The following is a 20628-nucleotide window of genomic DNA, read 5'->3' as shown; positions in this document are numbered from 1 at the left end:
CCAACATCAGCCTGACATCGGTCCGATAATAGAGCGTATTTCAGAAGAAGATGTGCACAGGGGTCGGTCCTACATCGACCAGGAGTTTGAACGTCTTACCTTTGCGGGAAAATTCTGTCAAAACATTTGATGTCTGTGTTACCACAAATTTCGGTCGAAATGCTCCTGCTCGAAGAGCTCCTTCAAAGTTACCTGCACATAATATCGCATCACCCTTAATCCGACGACCTTAAACCAGCACAATTTTTCTGCTGCAGACTTTCACAATTTTACTCCTTAGCCACTGCAAGAAAACGCCGACGCCATCTTGGCGCACTTCGGCAGCAAGCAGCTTCTTCGGAATTTGTCACAAGTCACCACCGTAATCTAGATGGAACACTTAATTTTCACAAAACAAAAGAAAAAAATGTACGTAGACCGCGACGGGAGCTTTTACTGCGCCAATGTCGTGACTGAAGCCCGATATTACATTTAATTTCACAATATTACGGATCAGGAATAACAACACGTCGTTTCAAGTCCAAGCAAAACACACGACTGCTTTATTTCTCGTTTCCTCACGCACACATCTTCAACGCCTCTCTCGCTTGACCTGATATCTCTTGCTCTCTAATTTCGATTCACGAACTCTCTCGTCTCACTCTCTCTCTCTCTCACTCTTCTCTGCCACACTCATTCACTACAGTAATGACATTAAAAAAAACATTGGCAATGTCTCATTAAACAAGTAAAATTTCCAACCCTTAAATTTTCTTAAGTTTTAAGAGTTTCTCTTTCCAATGCATTTTAAATATAAAAAAAATATAAAATTATTGAAATTTTTCAAATATTTTTTTTATATTTTGAAGTTTTTTCATTGTTTGAAATTAAAAATAAATTTATTTAGATTTCTTATTTGTTATTTTTTAAGTAAGTAAGTCAATAGTAAGTCGTAATTTGTCCATAGTAGATCGAGATATGTCGATCGTAAGTCGAGAAATTACGATCGTAATATTACGATCGAATGCAATAATCACCACTAAAATTGTCAAATCATTGTATTTTTTTTACACAGATTTGTGCTATCTGAATTTTGCGTGAATGCCATACAAATGTATTGAAGCAATCTTTAAAAATAAGTTATGCTGATTCTCCTTGTGATTCTCAGTGTATGTACGGACGCACTGTTTGATCGACCTACAGAAAAAAATGCGAAAAAAGGTAAACAAAATAATAACTTTTTTCAATATCAATTTTCAACAAATTTTGAAACTGAATCGCCAATAATATAATAGAATTTGCCATCAGGACCATAAATGACGGTATTTTTCATGTTTTTTTTATTTATTTACTTCCTATGGGCTACCACTCGACAGCTCGTGCTTTTGATGTGAGCTCTCATTTGACAACCGTACCAATGAAGACTGCTGTCAGTTTACTTCAGCTGAAATCGGGTTGCCACCCCCTGCCAAGCACTGACAGGAGTACGTAGAATGCAACGTCTACTGAAAAAGCGCTTCCCAAACACATAATTGAATTTCTAGTACCTATCGGTGAACTAAACTAACATGGCCAGCGTTATTCAGCCCCATTCCGGTAATGTCACGGCATAACTAACTAACTGACTTTTGTTTTTGGAAACACGAAGACGAGCTTTTTGCGGAAATGTCAGCTAAAATAGAAACGGAAGAAGGGGTCGATTGTCCTCAATTCCACACCGAAACCATTGTGAAGGAAGAGCTGATTCTTGAGGATGAGCTGCCAAACGAGAGCGAAGAAATAACCATCAAAAATGAACCACTGGAGGAGGCGGAGGATGAACCCGTTGAGCAGTTTTACGTCACGGGAGAATCTGCCTTGAGATGTGACAAATGCAGTAGGAACTTTACCACGCAGCGCGCGTATAATGAGCACATGCTGAGGCACCGGAACATCGACAGCAAGCGATATATGTGCGAGCCCTGCCAGAAAGTTTTTGGTAACTGGAGCGAGTTGGACCGACACCAGCAAATGCACGAGGGCAACCTGGAGTTGCAGTACAAGTGCAACTTCCCGTCGTGCGATACGGTGTGCGAAAACAAGAAGAGCTTCGAGAAGCATTTATCAGCGCACAGGAAACAACAAAGACAGGATAAAAAGCGACATCGGTGCGACAAGTGTGACCAGGTGAGAAGTTTATATCGCTTTACGATCGCTCGTAATAATCAGGAATTTTTACCTCAACAGATCTTCGATAAACGAATGTCCTTGAAAAGACACTGGAAGCTCAAGACTTGCGACTCGACGCCGATAGCCGTGGAGGAGGAAGACGGCACCTTCAAATGTCCCACGTGCAGCAAAACGTTTTCCCAGCAGCACCTGATTGACCAACACATCCGAACGCATCAGGGTACGCATAATACAAGGACACGAGCGACGTTCCAGTGTGAAACTTGTGGATTGGTATTTTTTTTAAACAGTTGGAATGCCCAATTCATCTAAATCAAAAATGTATATTTTCAGTATGTTGCCAGCAAAAAGGAGCTCGTGCAGCACGCCGCCAGCAAGCATGGCCAGGTCAAATCCGATCCGGTAGAACTCGGTGAAAGTGACGAGCAAGGCCTTTTCGTGTGTACCGAGTGCACAAAAACATTCACGCAACGTGATGGGTTGATGCGCCACCTTCGCAGACACGAAGTGTTAAACAGTGGCTCGTTCCAGTGTAAAGTTTGCGGAAAGGTCGGAAAGTTTCTCCTAATTATTCATCTTTTGCAGCAAAAGTATATACACTAAACTCAAGAGTTGACCAAGTTCCTGAGAGCGTGTAAAGTTTGACAGCTGTAACGCTGTCAAATCGTTACACGCTAACAGAACATAACTTATTTTATGTCTAGTAACGCTTTTTTCTGCTTGTGTTGAAACGGTCAATGTTCAGTAAGCATGAGTAAAGAACTGCAATGTGCCTTTCAATTTAATCTTTCCAGTGCTTTGCCCGAAAAGCCGAGTTGATGAAACACTCGGTTGAGAAACACGACGAGGAGCTAATCGTGCCAAAGCCCGAAAGGCCGGAAATGGACGCCAGTGGGCGCTTCAAATGTACTCGATGTGAGAAAACATTTGAACTTCGCCACTCGTGCGTGGCACATATCCGTAAACACAAAATTAAGGACAGTGGACGGTATCAGTGCAAAAAATGTCTGATGGTAATTTTTTTTTAATTTGAGATATTTTTCTGTTATATAATGTACTTTTTATTATTTGTTTCAAGTGTTTCGTAAAACCAGAGGAACTGGTACGTCATGAACGTGTTGCTGCAACGCAGACAGCAAGTTTATGTACCAAAAATGTCAAGTTGCTTCAACTAAACAAAACAAAACTCGCCAGGAAAACGGACAAAGCGAGGGACAAAGAAGAGCATCACGCGATAGAAGAAAATGGATTATTTATTTGCTCGACGTGCGGCAAAACGTTCCTGAAGCGTAGGTGCTGTCTGGCCCACATTCGGAAGCATGTCCACATGGAGCAGGAAAGGTTCAAGTGTAAAACGTGTGGAATGAACTTTGGCACAAACAAGGAGATTCGTAGACATACAGCCCTGAAGCATGGCCAAGAGCAAGGCGCCAGTGCGAGCGTTGATAAACCGCAAAAAATAAAAAAAGAATAAAAATCATTTAATAATGGCGGACAAAAAAATATTTTTAGAGATTGAAAATTGAAATTTCCTGCAACTGAAAATTAAAAAATCAAAAATTATTTTTTTATTCCTGCGATTAAAAGATTTTAAAAATATGCCTCACGAAAAGTATGCGCAATTTTTCTTAAACAACGTTCCTTCCGAGCTCCAAACCAACTACTTTATGAAACATAAAAACTGTAAAATGTATATGGGCAAATTTGAGTTCAATAAAATTGTAAAAACTGACACGGTATGTTATCCATTAGCGGACCCCTTCCCCTCTAAAGGATTTTTGATGAAAAATTCAATAAAATTATAATGTTAAGCGGGTATTTGTCTACAAATCCTTTATTTCGCATCATTGCAAACAACTTTGAGTGAAATTTAATTGTCCTTTTCGTCAAAATAATTGTTTTAAGTTCAAATCAGCCATGGCCACTAGCATTTTCACAACAAAACAGCATTTCTCTTTTAAGGCCGGTACGCAGCTCGAAAGGAACGCAAAACGCCCAAGGAACGGTAAAGGAAAGGGTCACGATTTGTGAAGTGGCATATGACGTTTCGGTACTTATTTGCAATATATTTTGGATTTGCTTGTTTAAATGCGACTGAAAATATTTCGTATTCGATATTATAATATAGCAAATTCCTAATTGTCTTAAAATGCCGAATCTTAAAACGCAGAGTCTTCAAATTAAAAGGACAGCATTTATGTTGTGTTTGAAATAAAGTTAACTAAAGGAATAAATTTAAACAGAATTCAATTTTCGGGTAGTGAAATTCAAAAAATTTAAAATATTAGTGATTTAAAAATTTGGAAGCACAGAAATTAAGAAATCCATAAATCAAAAAGAAATACAAAAATGCGAATAAAAATTGAATTTCAAATAAAAAAAGCATTTTTTTTCGAATTGAGGAATTTAAAAATATTAAACATGTATTCAAAAGTTTTAACATACGAATATGCATGCAAATTTATTCATTTACACATTTAAAATTAAAAAATCTGAAATTCTTTTTTGATGAATTTCAAAATCAAAATTTTTAAAATTATTTATTTTTGCAATTAAACCAATTTCGAAGTATAAAATTAAAAAAACTCAAAAAAAAAACGAAGCTCTAGGATTTTTTTTTTTAAACAATTCGTACTTTTATTGCCCGAAGTTCTCGCCAAAATTAATAATCTTTAAATTTGAGAATTTAAGAATTTAAGAATTTAAGAATTTAAGAATTTAAGAATTTAAGAATTTAAGAATTTAAGAATTTAAGAATTTAAGAATTTAAGAATTTAAGAATTTAAGAATTTAAGAATTTAAGAATTTAAGAATTTAAGAATTTAAGAATTTAAGAATTTAAAAATTTAAGAATTTAAGAATTTAAGAATTTAAGAATTTAAGAATTTAAGAATTTAAGAATTTAAGAATTTAAGAATTTAAGAATTTAAGAATTTAAGAATTTAAGAATTTAAGAATTTAAGAATTTAAGAATTTAAGAATTTAAGAATTTAAGAATTTAAGAATTTAAGAATTTAAGAATTTAAGAATTTAAGAATTTAAGAATTTAAGAATTTAAGAATTTAAGAATTTAAGAATTTAAGAATTTAAGAATTCAAGAATTCAAGAATTTAAGAATTTAAGAATTTAAGAATTGAAGAATTTAAGAATTTAAGAATTTAAGAATTTAAGAATTTAAGAATTTAAGAATTTAAGAATTTAAGAATTTAAGAATTTAAGAATTTAAGAATTTAAGAATTTAAGAATTTAAGAATTTAAGAATTTTAGAATTTAAGAATTTAAGAATTTAAGAATTTAAGAATTTAAGAATTTAAGAATTTAAGAATTTAAGAATTTAAGAATTTAAGAATTTAAGAATTTAAGAATTTAAGAATTTAAGAATTTAAGAATTTAAGAATTTAAGAATTTAAGAATTTAAGAATTTAAGAATTTAAGAATTTAAGAATTTAAGAATTTAAGAATTTAAGAATTGAAGAATTTAAGAATTTAAGAATTTAAGATTTTAAGATTTTTTTTTTTGAGGGTGATCCAGCCGCACATCGTTAATGTTGAAACCTCTAAACTGGGCCCTCGTCCTGTCACGTCCGTCAGTAGTCTTGTCGTACATTACAACTAGAATCAGATCTGCCAATGAATTAGTACACTTCGACCAAATAAACACTGACGCTGTATGGATCTGACTCTAGAATAAATCCGCAGTTGTGTGTTATTCATAAGTCCAAAATGTTCAATTATTCATAAAAGTCCAAATATTCATTTGCTAACTAACTTCAATTGAAAATCAAAACTTTAATCTAAAATCTTCTAAACTTAATGTTCATAGCTAAACAAAAAATCCGTAGTTCCTCGATTCGCAACAATGGTCGAAACAAACCTAATCCGAAAACCGTTAGTTCAACAGATCAATGAATTTTGTCCGATATCATAACATTTTTGATTGATCGAGACTCTATGAAAATTTTGACATAAAATATGCCTAGTAGTCTACATCAATTAAAGTTTATTGACAGCATTACTCTAGCTTAACAATTGCAACTAACTTTAACTTTAAATAGATTTTGAAAGAATACAGATTTATTTTAAATGCTTATGCTAAGCAACAAATCAATTATACACTCAAACCCCGATGGTTTGACACCAACTGTTGTCAAACGAACGGGGTCACGTTTTAGTTTGACACCCCTTTTACACGGAGTTCACACACACTACCAAACGTTTGTTTTAATAGTGTGCGTGAGCGCCGTGTAAAAAGTGACAGTTCGTCACTTTTTAGTTTGACTTTGACCAACCAACGGGGTACAAACTAAAAAAGTGTCAAACGAAAAAGTGACCAACCACCGGGGGTTGAGTGTACTATCCTGAAGTCCCACCTAAATCCCACATTGTGATAGTGAAAAAGTCACAGAAGCAGTGGTTTCTTGTGCAATTGTGATATTTTCACTATCAGAGAACTACCTAGTTCACGAAGACAGCTTATCGGTCAACGCTTATGCCCTGGGGCTGCAGCAAAGCGAGTTCTCGTAGCATGAAGTGGTGTCCATAGTGCTTATAAAAAAGAATAGGTATATACCCAAATTTTAACTAATGCACTAGGATCAAATCATGCCCTGACTTTACAAGGCCCAGGGAGAATTTAAGAATTTAAGAGTTAAAGAATTGGGTCCTAAAATGAAGCTTAAATTTGTGATATTATTGTTCACAACGATAAAGCATTGAAAACTTGTGAAAAATGCTTGGATGTCCACAAATTGTTAAAATACCATAGAAAGTCAGTGGATTCAAATCACTTTAATTTTACTCGAATTTTGAGTAGAACTTGGTCGAAGTGTAAGCGGATTGGTGCACTGTAACTGAAAATCACATTTTGCTGAGTTCGTTTTCGCACTTTTTCATACGATTTTTTCAGTTCGACTGCGATTACACGCAAAATTCAGATAACACAGATCTGTGTAAAATTTGACACAGATTGCCCAAAACCTGGAATACACAGAATCTGTGTAAAAGCCTTGTACACAGATCTGTGTTCAGCCGTTGTCTGTCAAATCTGTGTAATTTTATAAAAGCAATCTGTGTAAAATTTTACACAGATCTGAGTAAAATTTTTCACAGATCTGGGTAAAATATAACACAGAAATGGTTAAAAATATATATTTTAAGCCAGCGATCTGTGTAAAATTTTACACAGATCTGGGTAAAATTCCACCCCGTGCGATTTTCAGTTATACAGTGTGGGTGGTTTAATTTGTTTTTACTTTTGAGCAATTCAGTTTAATCGTGCATCGAATAAACAACAACATTCAAGTGATGTCAGTTTTTTGAGTTTGCCAAAAAAAAAATTAGATAACTTTTGAACAAGCACCTGGTCTTGTTTCGTGTGATAAATCATTTAGAGGCTCATGGAAAGTAAAGAAAACGTACGTTTCGCGTTATTTTGACTTCGAATTTGATGAAGTTTAATTCCATTTGATTGAATTTTTAGCTTCTTGTCAAAATGTCAGCTCAAATCAAACTAGAAGAAGGGGTCGATTGTCCACAATTCCACACTGAAACAATTGTGAAGGAAGAGCTGATCCTGGAGGATGAGCACCCACACCCGGAACCGACATCCCACGAGAACGTAGTCATCTCGGCATACGGTTACGAAATTACCATCAAAAATGAACCTCTGGAGGAGGAGGAGCCTCTGGATAAGGTCGTCACGGAAGAACCTGCCTTCAGCTGTGACAAATGCAACAAGCAGTTCACCTCGAAGCGCTCGTATAGCGAGCACCTGCTGAAGCACCGGAACTTGGAGAGCAAGCGATTCATGTGCGCGCCATGCCAGAAACCTTTTGGTACGGCAGGCGCGTTGGACACACACGAACGGCGGATGCACGGAGGTGTAAAAAGTGAGCGACCTTCGGAGGAGGCTGAAAGTGCGCCAAAACGGTTCCGCTGTGACAAGTGCGACAAGCAGTTCGACGTGGCGATCTCGTTCAAGATGCACCGCAAGCGGCACCGGGACCTCGACAGCAAGCGCTTCGTGTGCGCACCGTGCCGGAAAATTTTCGCGACGCGGCGCGAGTTGAACCGACACCAGCAGAACGTTCACGGCGGAGGGATTGGCAAGTTGACGTTGCAGTACAAGTGCCGGTACCGGTCGTGCGATACGGTGTGCGATAACAAGGAGAGCTTTGAGGAGCATTTGGAGGAGCACAGGACAGGGCAGACACCGGACGGAAAGCGGCATCGGTGCAAAAAGTGTGACAAGTTCTTTGCCAATGGAACCTCTTTGAAACGACACTTGGAGCTCAATATTTGCGACTATAGGCCGATAGTGCTGGAGGAGGAAGACGGCACCTTTAAATGTTCCACGTGCAGCAAAACGTTTTCCCAGCAGCACCTGATTGACCAACACATCCGAACGCATCTGGGCCGGCCGGAGTTTCGCTTTGCAACGCTGGATTTTACTGAGAAACAGGCGGAGGAGCTGGGCACGGATCCGATCGTTGTGGAGCAGAACGGAGAAGAGTTTTTCAAGTGTCCTATGTGTTTGAAGCTGATTCAACAACACGACACTTGTGTTCGCCACATAGGCGTGCATATCACAAAAGCACGAGCCACGTTCCAGTGTGAAGCGTGTGGATTGGTAATTATCTGAAATTTGGCTTTCCAAGTCCTCCAAAAATCTGGAATTTGTAATATCTCTTTAACAGTTCGGAATCAAGAACCCAGTGCACACTTATTTGTAATAGTTTGCAGTGCTTGAAGTTTAAAAAAAAATTGGGTACATACTATTTTTGAATCAACATTTATTTTGACTGGTTATAAAATAATGGTTTTTTTTTTGCATTTTAAGCTAGAAACTAATCTTCACAAAATTTTCCGTCAATTGATACCAAATAATCAAAATTTTAATATTAAAAAAATAAGGTATTTTGTGAAAATTTTAGTGTTTTACACCGGAAACTCTTTTCAAGCTAAAATTTGTTTTTTTTTTTGTGCAGTCCTTGTTATCCGAAGGTTTGTAAGAGACTTCGGAATCACGACTATTTTTTTCATTGTTTTTTTTTCTTAAGGAGCTATTAGACTATGGCAAACAAACAAACAAACTTGTTTGCGGCAAACTCGCAAACAAAGCCAAATGTATGCAGGCTGACGTTTCTGCAAACAAATGCAGGCAAACTGACAAACTGTCAAAAAGTTTGTTTGTTTGTCGTAGTCTAATAGGGGAAATTCTCGTATGTTTGGCAGGTCAAGCACTCGCTCCTAATTCCATCCAATTTGCTGATTTTCACTATTTAAAAAACTAATTTTGCAGAACTGTTGATAGAAACTTGCTTGCTCACTTCTCATTAAGCTATTTATCACTCGATATCAGTTGGAAACGCTTTTAATAAGCTTTAATTGAATGTCAAAGTTCTGACCTGCCAACATTCGAGGCACGCTGGAATTAGATGCTGTTCCCCTACTTCCTTTACTTTTAACATGAAATTTTATTTCTGCGACCCCATTTTAGCAAAATTTGAAAAGTAAATCGCCTATTAAATTATTAAGTGCGTTTTTTTCTAAATCAATTTGGAGTAGTTAAGAGGTCATACTTAATATCGACAAACAAAAATATGGCAACAAAAAAAAAATCATGATTCGATTATAAAAAAGTACACGAATATCACTTAATTGGTCATAACTCGAGACATATTTTCAATAACATAACCAACGATGAGTCGGACGTTGAATCCGGATATAGTTTACATACATTTAAGTGAGATCCGGATATATGCAAAACACATTTGTGTACATAACTTTTGAATTATGTATCGAAACTTAATAAAAATCAATAGGTACGTATGGGACTCTAAACAGAATCGAATTCCAAAATTTGAGCAAAATCGACATTTGTTCAGTTTTCGATTCTGAGTCGATAAGTATACATGAAGGTTGGTCTACGAGTTCATTTTTAGAGCAGAATTATAGCCTTACCTCAGTTAGTAAGGCAAAACGGTGTTTTGTAAAAAATTAAGTATTTTGAAATCTGAAATCGATAGCCTTGTTGATTTATATCAATCGTAATTTTTTGTTCTATTATCGACAAATTACGGATAACGATCGAGTCAATCTCGATATTTAGAAACTTGTTTTCAAAAGTTCAAAATTTCTTTTTTTATAATTTACTTTTTTTTATAATTTAAAATATAAAAAAAAATAATAAAAAGTATAAATATTTCAACATTTGAAAACCCAAAAAACTAAATTCTTTTCAAAGTTTAAAAGCTGGAAACCTTAAAAGTTAAAAAAAAATGAAGAAAAATTACAAAATTTACAAAGTAAGGCTTTCTAGGCCCAGTGACAAAAATATATGACGAACTCCTCGTTACACTGCCCTGATGTAAACAAGCTGTCACAGCCCCGCGTAATATGTTGGCTGATATATCGGGTGGTCAGTACCAAAAAAAAACAGCTAGAAGTCGCCTGACAAAAAATTTTTGCTATATATACAGCAATTGGGTACTAAAGCCCTATCTAAATTTTTATGTACAACGGTAAAAAACACGATTAAAAACCATTTCTGATCACTTTTTTTCATTTTAATGCAATTTTTTTTTGACAAGACAACATTTTTTTGATGGATCAACTATGGTCCCCTTTGAACGAGCTGTCAAGTAGGAGCTTTTCTGTCAAAAAGGACCGCGAGGTTAATTTTTCAAAATTGATTTAAAAATCCATTTTAAATACTTTGTGGTCGTACAAAGGGTCATTGTACTCAGAACAATAAGCTCTATCGCTGTAAACAATAATATCAGCAATCTAAGCTTCATTTTAGGACCCAATTCCCATGAAAACAGCATGATTCGAAAAAAAAGTTCTCCGACCGGGCTCAATTTTTTTCGTGTGGTTCCTTTGCCGATAAAATTAGACCCGTATTTTTTTGTTTGGCCATTAGGGTGACCTACACCGTGTTAGGGTGGTCCGAAAAATGGCAATTTTCGTCATTTTTCGTAAAAACCACTTTTTTCAAAAAATCATATCTCCGCGCCATTTCATCCCTTTTTAGATGCAAAAGAAAAGTGATTAATTTGGCTACTTGGGAAAAATAGTAAGAAGTTTCCAAAATCTAGCTTAACATTTGAAAAGGTCGTATGAAAACTAAAAATGCTGTTTTGAAGGTCTCGTGACCAAAGGGCCTATGTCTGAAAATATTTTTATCGGATTCCTCGGAAAATTTCACGTAACATACCAAAAAATGGTGAATTTATGTTTTCAATACTCTGAGATACGATTTTTTGAAAATAAAAACTGGGTTTTTCGAAAAAAGTGGTTTTTGCGAAAAATGACGAAAATTGCCATTTTTCGGACCACCCTAATACAGCGTAGGTCACTCTAATGGCAAAAAAAAAAAAAAATACGGGTCTAATTATTTCGGCCAAGGAACCCCCAGAAAAATTTGGAGCCCGATCGGAAAACTTTTTTTTTTTTGAATCATGCTGTTTTCGTGGGGAATTGCTGTATAACGAGATAGCAAATCTGATGCAAACAAACCCACAGCTGCCATGTAAACATTCTTTGAGTGTGTTGGTAAATTTCTGACTAGAAAGCCTTATTATAAAATATTAAAAATTAAAAAAAAAAAACATTTTTTTTTATTATTATTTTTTTTTTTTTTTTTTTTTTTATTTTTTTTTTTTTTTTATTTTTTTTTTTTTTTTTATTTTTATTTTTTTTTTTTTTTTTTTTTATTAAAAATATCAAGTGCAATTTTTTTTTTTTTTGAGACCGGCCCGTGGCTTAATGGCTACGACTCCCGCCTCATAAGCGGAAGGTTCCGGGTTCGATTCCCGACCGGTCTCCTTGAAATTATTCGACTATAATTGAACTTTGAATATGAACAAAAAACGCATGGAATCAGGTGGGATTCGAACTCACACCTTTGGGTTGGTGGTCAGATGCTTTAGCCACTCGGCCACCGAGGGGTTGACAACCCTTGAGTGAATTAATCCGTAGTGGTGAAATAATGTCACAAGGTCATTTACTATATAATACAACAATCCCTTTCCCAACAATTCCCCTACACACACTACACACCATATTCTATAAATAACTCGAAGTGGTTGGTACGGTATGTCCTCACTTCTTCTTCTTCCCCTGATGATTCCATGAAATGTGGGTTCCGTTCATAGAATCTGTCTCTTGCGGTTAATGCAACGCAGTAGGCCGGGCCGCTTTAGTGAGTGTAATACATTTCGGGGGTTCTCGAAAGTACTGCAATCATTAATAATGACAAGAAAGAACTTGAGGCGTAATCTAACCATAAGTTCTTCCCGGATGCTTTCTTCGGACTGGCTGCGCTTGTGTTCGATTAGATTAGATTAGATTAGATTAGATTAAAAATATCAAGTGCAATTTTGATTGCTGTAATATTTTAATTTTTCGGAGGTTTCTAGCTACCTGCTTAAAACTTTTGAACGTTTAAAAAAAAAATGATTCCTTAAAAAAACAAATACCAATCACTCGATATCTCAATGTTGATGGTTAAATTTAACTTTTTTGTGAAAAGCTTTAATTATTCGATTTGAGTTGCAACCCTTAAAATTCTTTAAAGTTTTAAAACGTTTGGAACCTTTTTATTTTCAGTATGTTGCCGACAACAAGGAGCTCGCGCAGCACGCGGCCGCCAAGCACGGCCGGGTCAAATCCGAACCGACCGAGCTCGGTGAATGTGACGAGCAGGGTCTCTTCAGGTGCACCGAGTGCACAAAAACATTCACGCAACGGCGTTTGGTGATGCGCCACTTTCGCAGGCACGAAGCGATGAAGAAGGGCTCGTTCCAGTGTACAATTTGTGAAAAGGTTGGAAAGGTTCTTCGTATTATTTATCCCATGCAGCAAAAGTTCATTAAACTCAAGAGACGATCAAGTTCCTGAAAGCGTGTACAGGTTTGACAGCTCGTTGATCTCTAATCAAAAATGTGCTGTCTCAATGCTGTCAAATCGTTACACGCTAACAAATCAAAACTTATTCTCTGAGTTTAAACGATTTTTGCTGCATGGGTCAAAACATGCGTTTCAACGTAATCTTTCCAGTATTTTCCGGAAAATGCCGAGTTGATGAAGCACTCGATTGAGAAACACGGTGAGGAGCCAAAAGCGCCGAAGACGACCAAGCTGGAAAAGGACGCCAGTGGGCGGTTCAAATGCACGCAATGTGAGCAAACATTTGAACATCGTCAGCCGTGCGCAGCACACATTCGTAGGCACCAAATCAAGGACAGTGCGCGGTATCAGTGCAAGAAATGTTTGAAGGTAAATTTTACAATCTTATTTTTTTTTGGTAAAATATAATTTCCTTTTTAATATTTTCAAGTGCTTCGTCAAACAAGTCGATTTGCAACGTCATGAACGAGCAGCTACCAAGCTGACGGAGAGTTTCTGCAACAAAAATCTAAAGTCGCGCCAACTAAACAAATCGGAGCTCTTAAAGCAAACCGGCAAACCGTATCAGGTCATCGAGGAAAACGACTTATTTATTTGCTCGTCCTGTGGCAAAGTGTTCCTGCAGCGTCCGTTCTGCGTGAGCCACATCCGGAAGCACATCGACCTGGAGCAGGGCAGGTTCCGGTGTGAAACGTGCGAAACGAACTTTGGCACAAACACGGAACTTCGCCGGCATGCGGCCCTGAAGCATGGCACTAGTGCGGGCGTTGAAAGACCACGGCTGGTTCCGATCAAGCTGGAGCAGGACGAGGACGGATGGTTCAAGTGTCCCGAGTGTCCGGAGCGGTTTCAGCAGCGGGTGACGTGCACCAAGCACGTGAAACGACACGAGAATCTTCGCAGTGGAAAGTATCGGTGCGACTTCGAGTCGTGTGAAATGGTGAGAGATGGCGAGGTTGATTTTGGAACAAGACTAAACAATTGATTTATTTTAAATTTCAGCGTTTCGGATCGAATTTTGAGCTAAAACGGCACGTGTTAGTGCACACAAATGGCCAACCTGCGAATGAAGCTTCTACGTCGAAGGCACCAACTAATATAAAAAAGGAAATTCCAGAGGAAATCGTTTCCGACGCTAACTAATACATTTGATTTTTTTTCCTCCATACCAAAGACGTTGTAGATCAGTCTATACATTAAAAATAAATTTAAAATTGTTTTTTTTTTTGTGGAGATAACCCACTAGGCCAGTGCTTAAGATGAAGGAAGAAGTGCAAGTCTAACGATACAATTGTCATGAAACGAATTAACTCCAAACCTTACATACGTGTTTTGTTCACTCTCTTCAAAAACCAAATGATTTTTATTTGGGAATCAGAAAATTGATAGCCAAATAGTCGTGATGAAAAATCATCACGCAATCGTAATAATTCGTTAATATTTTTTCGATATATTTTTCGACAAATTACGGCTAACGTTTTCAAATATTTATAAAATAAAAAAAACCAAATATAATAAATTTATTCAAAAATCCAAAAATCGAAATTCAATATTTATTTATTTATTTATTTATATATTTATTTATGTATTTTATTTTATTTGGGGGGGGGGGGGGGGGAAGTGGTGTCCATGTGTAAAAATGGAAGCTTCAGCAATATACTGAACACTTCGATTTTAATTCCACATCGAATCAAATCATACTATTTGCCAAACAAGCATTAAACCTATGACACTTATTATGACAAAGCCCAGGGAAAAATCAAAATTCAATTCAAAACTTAAAAACTTTAAAATCTCAAAATTTTTACTTACAAATTACCAAAATAAACAAAAGTAACAAATAAAAAAGAAATAATCAAAAAAAAAAAATATAGAAATTTCAGAAAATTATAAAATTGAAAAATCCTAACATTTATAAATTAAAAAAATCCAACCCATTCAAATTCAAAAATCTATAATTTTGAAATTTAAAAATCTTAGCATAAAAATAATAGATCCAAACATTAAATGGAGCAACATTTAGTCCAGACTCGATTATCCAAAGGCCTTCACTTCGGATAATTGGGTCCTAAAATGAAGCTTAGATTTCTATTATTATTGTTTACAGTGATAAAGCTTATTTTTCTGAGTACAATGACCCTTTGTACGACCACAAAGAGTTTAAAATGGATTTTTAAATCAATTTTAAAAAATTAACCTCGCGGTCCTTCTTGACCAGGGTGGCCACCTCGGGAAAAAACCGGGAAAACCGGGAAAAAACCGGGATTTTTATCCACCGGGAAAAAAACCGGGAAAAAACCGGGAAAAACTCGGGAATTCGACCGAGAAACCGGGAAAATATTTTTAGTTTATATAAAATTTGACAAAAGCCTCTTTAATGTATTCAAAATGTTCTTTTCTCAAATAGAATATTATTCCTGTTATTTTAAATGAAGACTTCGCGAAAACTTTGTTTGAATTTGTGTAATAAACTCATGCATCTTGGCTATGGATTTTTTTTCTGATGTAACCTATGATATTTTTACTTGGTGAATTTGTTGTTTTTTTTTTAATATAGCAAATTGTTTGCTCTACAGCAGCGGTTCTCAACCTTGGGTACATGTACCCCTGGGAGTACCACGAACGGTCTCAGGTGGTCCGGAAGACAAACCCCGTAATGGCGGACATTTGTCCCAAACAAAATATTTAAGAGACAAAAAATAACAAATTGATTTGAAGCAACAAACTAACAACCATATTTAAGGTGCAGTGAATAACGGGTGAATTTTTAATATTTAAATGATAAACCTATAATTTGCTTTTTTACATTCGTTAAGCAATTTTAAGAATTTGAAGAAAAGTCCACCGTTTTTGAGTTTTTTCTTCTACGAATATTTGTTTCAAATTTGTAAATTGTGCCAACTACCATTTAGGTATTTCAAACATTTAAAATGTTAGTAAAAATATCTTATGTTTTATAATTTGGATATTGTCAATTCGACCTTTCTTTGCAAAAATATTAGTTTTGCATAAAGTTAAAATTGGGATATTTTTTAAATTTAAGGTTCAAGATTTGTCACTCAAAAAACACACTTTTAAAATATTTTTCGAGGCCCCAAAAGAAGTGTTCAAGTGTTCAAAAATGAAAGCAGTTAAGAATTTTCTAAACCATTCAATTTTTTAGAGTTATAAAAGAATTATTATTTTTTGAAGAAAGCAACAGCTTCTGAAAAGTACTATTAAATAGCATGTATAAATCTGAAATCAAAACAGTTCGTGAAAATCTTTTGAATGTATATTTTGAGCAGTTTCAAAAACAATTCGTCCGTCATTAGAAATTTACATAAAATAAAATTCAAAAAGAAATATGGGAAATGTTTGCGGCAATGAAAATTTGGTTTACAATTATGGAATATTGGAATATCTCCGTTTTTGAGTTTTTTTCTTCTACGAATATTTGTTTCAAATTTGTAAATTGTGCCATCTACCATTTAGGTATTCAAACCATTCAAAATGTTAGTAAAAATATCTTATGTTTTATAATGTGGATATTGTCAATTCGACCTTTCTTTTCTAAAATACTAGTTTTGCATAAGGTTAAAATTAGGATTTTTTTTTTTATTTAAGGTTCAAGATTTGTCACTCAAAAAACACACCTTTAAAATATTTTCCGAGGCCCCAAAAGAAGTGTTCAAGTGTTCAAAAATGAAAGCAGTTAAGAATTTTCTCAACCATTCTATTTTTTAGAGATATAAAAGAATTATTATTTTTTGAAGAAAGCAACAGCTTCTGAAAAGTACTATTAAATAGCATGTTTAAATCTGAAATCAAAACAGTTCGTGAAAATCTTTTGAATGTATATTTTGAGCAGTTTCAAAAACAATTCGTCCGTCATTAGAAATTTACATAAAATAAAATTCAAAAAGAAATATGGGAAATGTTTGCGGAAATGAAAATTTGGTTTACAAATATGGAATATTGGAATATCTCCAAATTTATTGACATTTTCAGTAGATAGTTTAAAAGAAATAAAGGAATACATTTTATTTTGAAGCTTTATTAAGAAAACTGAAGGCGTTGTTTGGCCTATCCAGTACAAGTTTTTAAACAACTCTAGAAACAAGATTTACCTTTTCAACCATATTTAATTTAGCATTGAAACACATTTTTAACGACATTTTCAATGCTTCAAAATTCAGGTCTCAATCAAACATCAATTAAAAATTCAGCAGTGCAAAACAAATAATAGAAAAATTTATAAAATAAGCCATTGTCTCAACATTGAAAAAATGTTTAAAAATGCGTTTTACACTAGTTCAGTTATTTTGCAATCATTAGTCTTCAAAAAATGTAAGATTTGACGAAAATAAAAATGTCAACGAAAAAAAAACTTTTTGCGAGACTAAAGATCGAACATTAAAAAAAACAAGAGATTATTAAAAAAATATTTCAAGGTACCTACCGATTTTTTATATTTGTATGGCAATTTTCCTGCACTGCTACCAAAGTGTATACATTTTTGTTTGGACTAATGATGCAAAAAGACTTTTAAAAAGAAAGTACCTACTCACATAATTTAAGCCAAAAAATAATAACTAATTCACAGGAATTGATAATTCATGGAAAAATCGTTCTACTTGAATTCACAAAACATTTTTTCAAAGAAAATTTACGAGAATTTACATAAATGTTGATGACAATTTTTGCAAATCTTTTCTTATAAATTCTATTTCCGGCTTTCTAATAATGATTAATGTTATTCTAAAAAATAAAAACGTTATTTTTATTTATTTTGAGTTAGTAAAATCTGTAGAGCATGATGATGAAAAATTCCAATCATTAGGGAAATTAGAGGTTTGGATTGGAAACAAATAAAAACGGCTTCGTTTACAACTGACTAACTTTGTCCTCAAGATATTTGAAAGCTTTCTTTATGAATTCAAACTTTGAACCAAATGTATGCGTTCAAAAAGTATGTTGATACTAACGTTAGCCTAAAAAACATTGAAATTTGTTTTAAAAACATTCCGGAAAATTTCTTCTGGTCTCGGGAGAAAACCGGGAAAAAACCGGGAAATTGAAAATCGAAATCTGGTGGCCACCCTGTTCTTGACAGAAAAGCTCCTACTTGACAGTTCGTTTCAAGGGGACCATAGTTGATCCATCGAAAAAATGTTGTCTTGTCATTATTTTTTTTGCATTAAAATGAAAAAAGTGATCAGAAATGGTTTTTGATCGTGTTTTTTACCGTTGTACATAAAAATTTACATAGGGCTTTAGTACCCAATTGAATCAAGAAAAAAAAATGTTTTTTCCTTGTCATCGAATATTCCAGATTTATTAATTCAAAAATGTTAAGATTTAAACCCAACAAAAATAAAAAAAATAAAAATTCTAGAATCGTTTATTTAAAGATTCAAAACGTTTAAACGTTTAAATATTCTAAAATAAAAGTCAAATTCGAGTTCTGTAACCCCATTTTACTCAAATTTGAGTGGTTGATTGCCTATTTAGGTACAAAAGGCCTTTTCTTAACATTTCATCACCGCCATTTTGGCCACCATCTTGGATTTTTAAATTCGCAATTATTTTAGAGTAGTTAAGGGGTCATACATAAGCTTGACAATCAAAAATCAGACAACGGAAAAATAATCGTGATACGATTATCCGAAGATTTTTTTCCGAGGCCTACGGATAATCGAATCTGGACTGTGTTAGACGGGACTATCTGAAGGCCTTGGCAAAATTTCACTTCGGATAATCGAATCAGGAAAAAAAATTTCGTTGTCTTATTTTTGATTATTGAGCTTAAGAATGGACCCCTAAATTACTCTAAAGTGATGACCAATATGGCGGTGATGAAATATTGAAAAAAGGATTTTTTTTATTTAATACCTAGGTAATCAACCATTCTGGGTTGTATTAGTACATTTGACAAAAATGGGGTTGCAGAACATGAATTTAATGTTAAAAGCAAGAAAATAAAAAAATACGATTTTTTCGTGATTCGATTATTCGAAGTCAAACCTTCGGATAATCGAAACTTCTAATAATCGAGTCTGGACTGTATTTTGTTTCAAATTTAGGAAATTCATGAAATAATGTAATTTTTCGATACACAATTGAGATTTCAAGTGCTTATCCTGTGACAACGATAGCTAATTATTGGACACTTTTATCTCCACTTTAGATCCCAAATCGATCCAGGTTTTTTTTTTCCTTTGTAAATGATTTCGAGGATGGACCTTAGGAAACCGAAATATGGTCGGATTTTCACCGGAATTTTTATTCCGACTATCTGAAGGAGTTATTAGAGTACGGCAAACAAACAAACAAACCTGCATTTTTTTTGCGTTTGACATGCAAGCGTTGACTCTTTGCAAAAAAAAATCGGACAAGCAAACTGTTAAAGTTTGAAAATAAAATAAAAAGATAAAAAACCAAAAAAAAAAACAAATAAAAATCTGAAAATTCAAAATATAAAAAATCAAAAATTATTTATTTCTAACTCAAAAATTATTTAACTAGCAGTTTAAAAAAAAATCCAGACATTTATGAACTTTAAAATGTCGAAGTCCTAGATCAACAAATAAAAAATCCCAGAATTTAATACTTTAAAAACGAAAAAAAAATCAAGAATATGGAAATATAAAAAAAACCAAACGTTTATAAATTCTAAAATTATAGATCCAAAAATTCTAAAGAATAAGAATCCAGAAATAAAAAACATTAGACTTCAAAAATTCAATTCAATTCAATTCATTTTTATTTGTTATAGGTACTTATCAGAATACAATTTGCTTAACGAATGACAGAATGCAGAGTTTTGGAGAGACTTACAACTACAAATAAATTCAATACAATCAATTGGATGAAATAACTTCCATAAATTTCAGTCGATTAAACGAGAGCAGAAAAAACTTTCTAAAATAACTGCTACTATTACTAATTAAAAAATTCAAAATTTTTAATGCTGAAATTAAAATTCTACACAATCAGATTTTTTACAGAATTCGAAAAATTTTACCGAATTTTCAATTGCTTAACAGTTCGGTAAACCGAAAATTACCGAATTCGGTAAAAAAATACTGAAATTAGTAATAAAGTTCATAATTGTTCATCGTACATCCAAAATTCGGTAAAATTTTGTTCATTTTGACAGATTGTTAACCGATCTAAACTTTACCGATTTTTCAACTACCGAGTTCGGTTAAAAAATCTAAGTGTGTGTGGTTTCGTAAATTTAAAAAGCTCATAATTTAAACATTGTTCATTAGCAAAATAAACTTGGAAGGATATTTTAAATGGCCTTGCTTAAAATATCACAGTTTAATTTCTATTTCTTTTGTAAAAAAATTGAAATACAAATTTTAATTTTTAAAATAAAAAAATACAGCTATTTCACGTATTTAAAAAAACAAAAATTTAAAATAAAAAAAAATATTTTTTTTAAATATTTACAGATATTAAGAATATTTAACAACTCAAAAAAATCTAAACATAAAAAAATATATTTTTTTAGTTCAAAACTTGTAAAATTAGGGAATTAACGAAAATCCATAAATTTATAAATTCCAACATGTCAAAATT

At 33.9% G+C, this 20628-nt stretch overlaps 2 protein-coding genes across 2 annotated transcripts; both read left to right on the top strand.

The window, feature by feature from the left end:
• The first annotated feature begins 1474 nt into the window (after positions 1-1474).
• Positions 1475-3880, top strand: LOC120418732 (zinc finger protein 600). The gene is made up of 5 exons (XM_039581207.2): positions 1475-2145; positions 2206-2421; positions 2482-2697; positions 2943-3161; positions 3227-3880. Exons 1-5 carry the CDS (start codon positions 1645-1647, stop codon positions 3620-3622), a joined length of 1548 nt encoding a protein of 515 aa, XP_039437141.1. The 5' UTR covers positions 1475-1644; the 3' UTR covers positions 3623-3880.
• Positions 3881-7430: 3550 nt separating this feature from the next.
• LOC120418731 (zinc finger protein 845-like) lies at positions 7431-14556 on the top strand. Its single transcript, XM_039581206.2, has 6 exons — positions 7431-7562; positions 7628-8776; positions 12760-12975; positions 13210-13428; positions 13490-13999; positions 14062-14556. The coding sequence occupies exons 1-6, from the start codon at positions 7545-7547 to the stop codon at positions 14200-14202; spliced, it is 2253 nt and encodes a 750-aa protein (XP_039437140.1). The 5' UTR covers positions 7431-7544; the 3' UTR covers positions 14203-14556.
• Positions 14557-20628: the final 6072 nt, after the last annotated feature.

This window comes from Culex pipiens, chromosome 2 (assembly GCF_016801865.2).
Source record: "Culex pipiens pallens isolate TS chromosome 2, TS_CPP_V2, whole genome shotgun sequence".
NCBI lineage: Eukaryota > Metazoa > Arthropoda > Insecta > Diptera > Culicidae > Culex > Culex pipiens.
The sequence above is the reverse complement of the archived record's forward strand: the minus strand, read 5'-3'. Positions and strand labels throughout refer to the sequence as shown.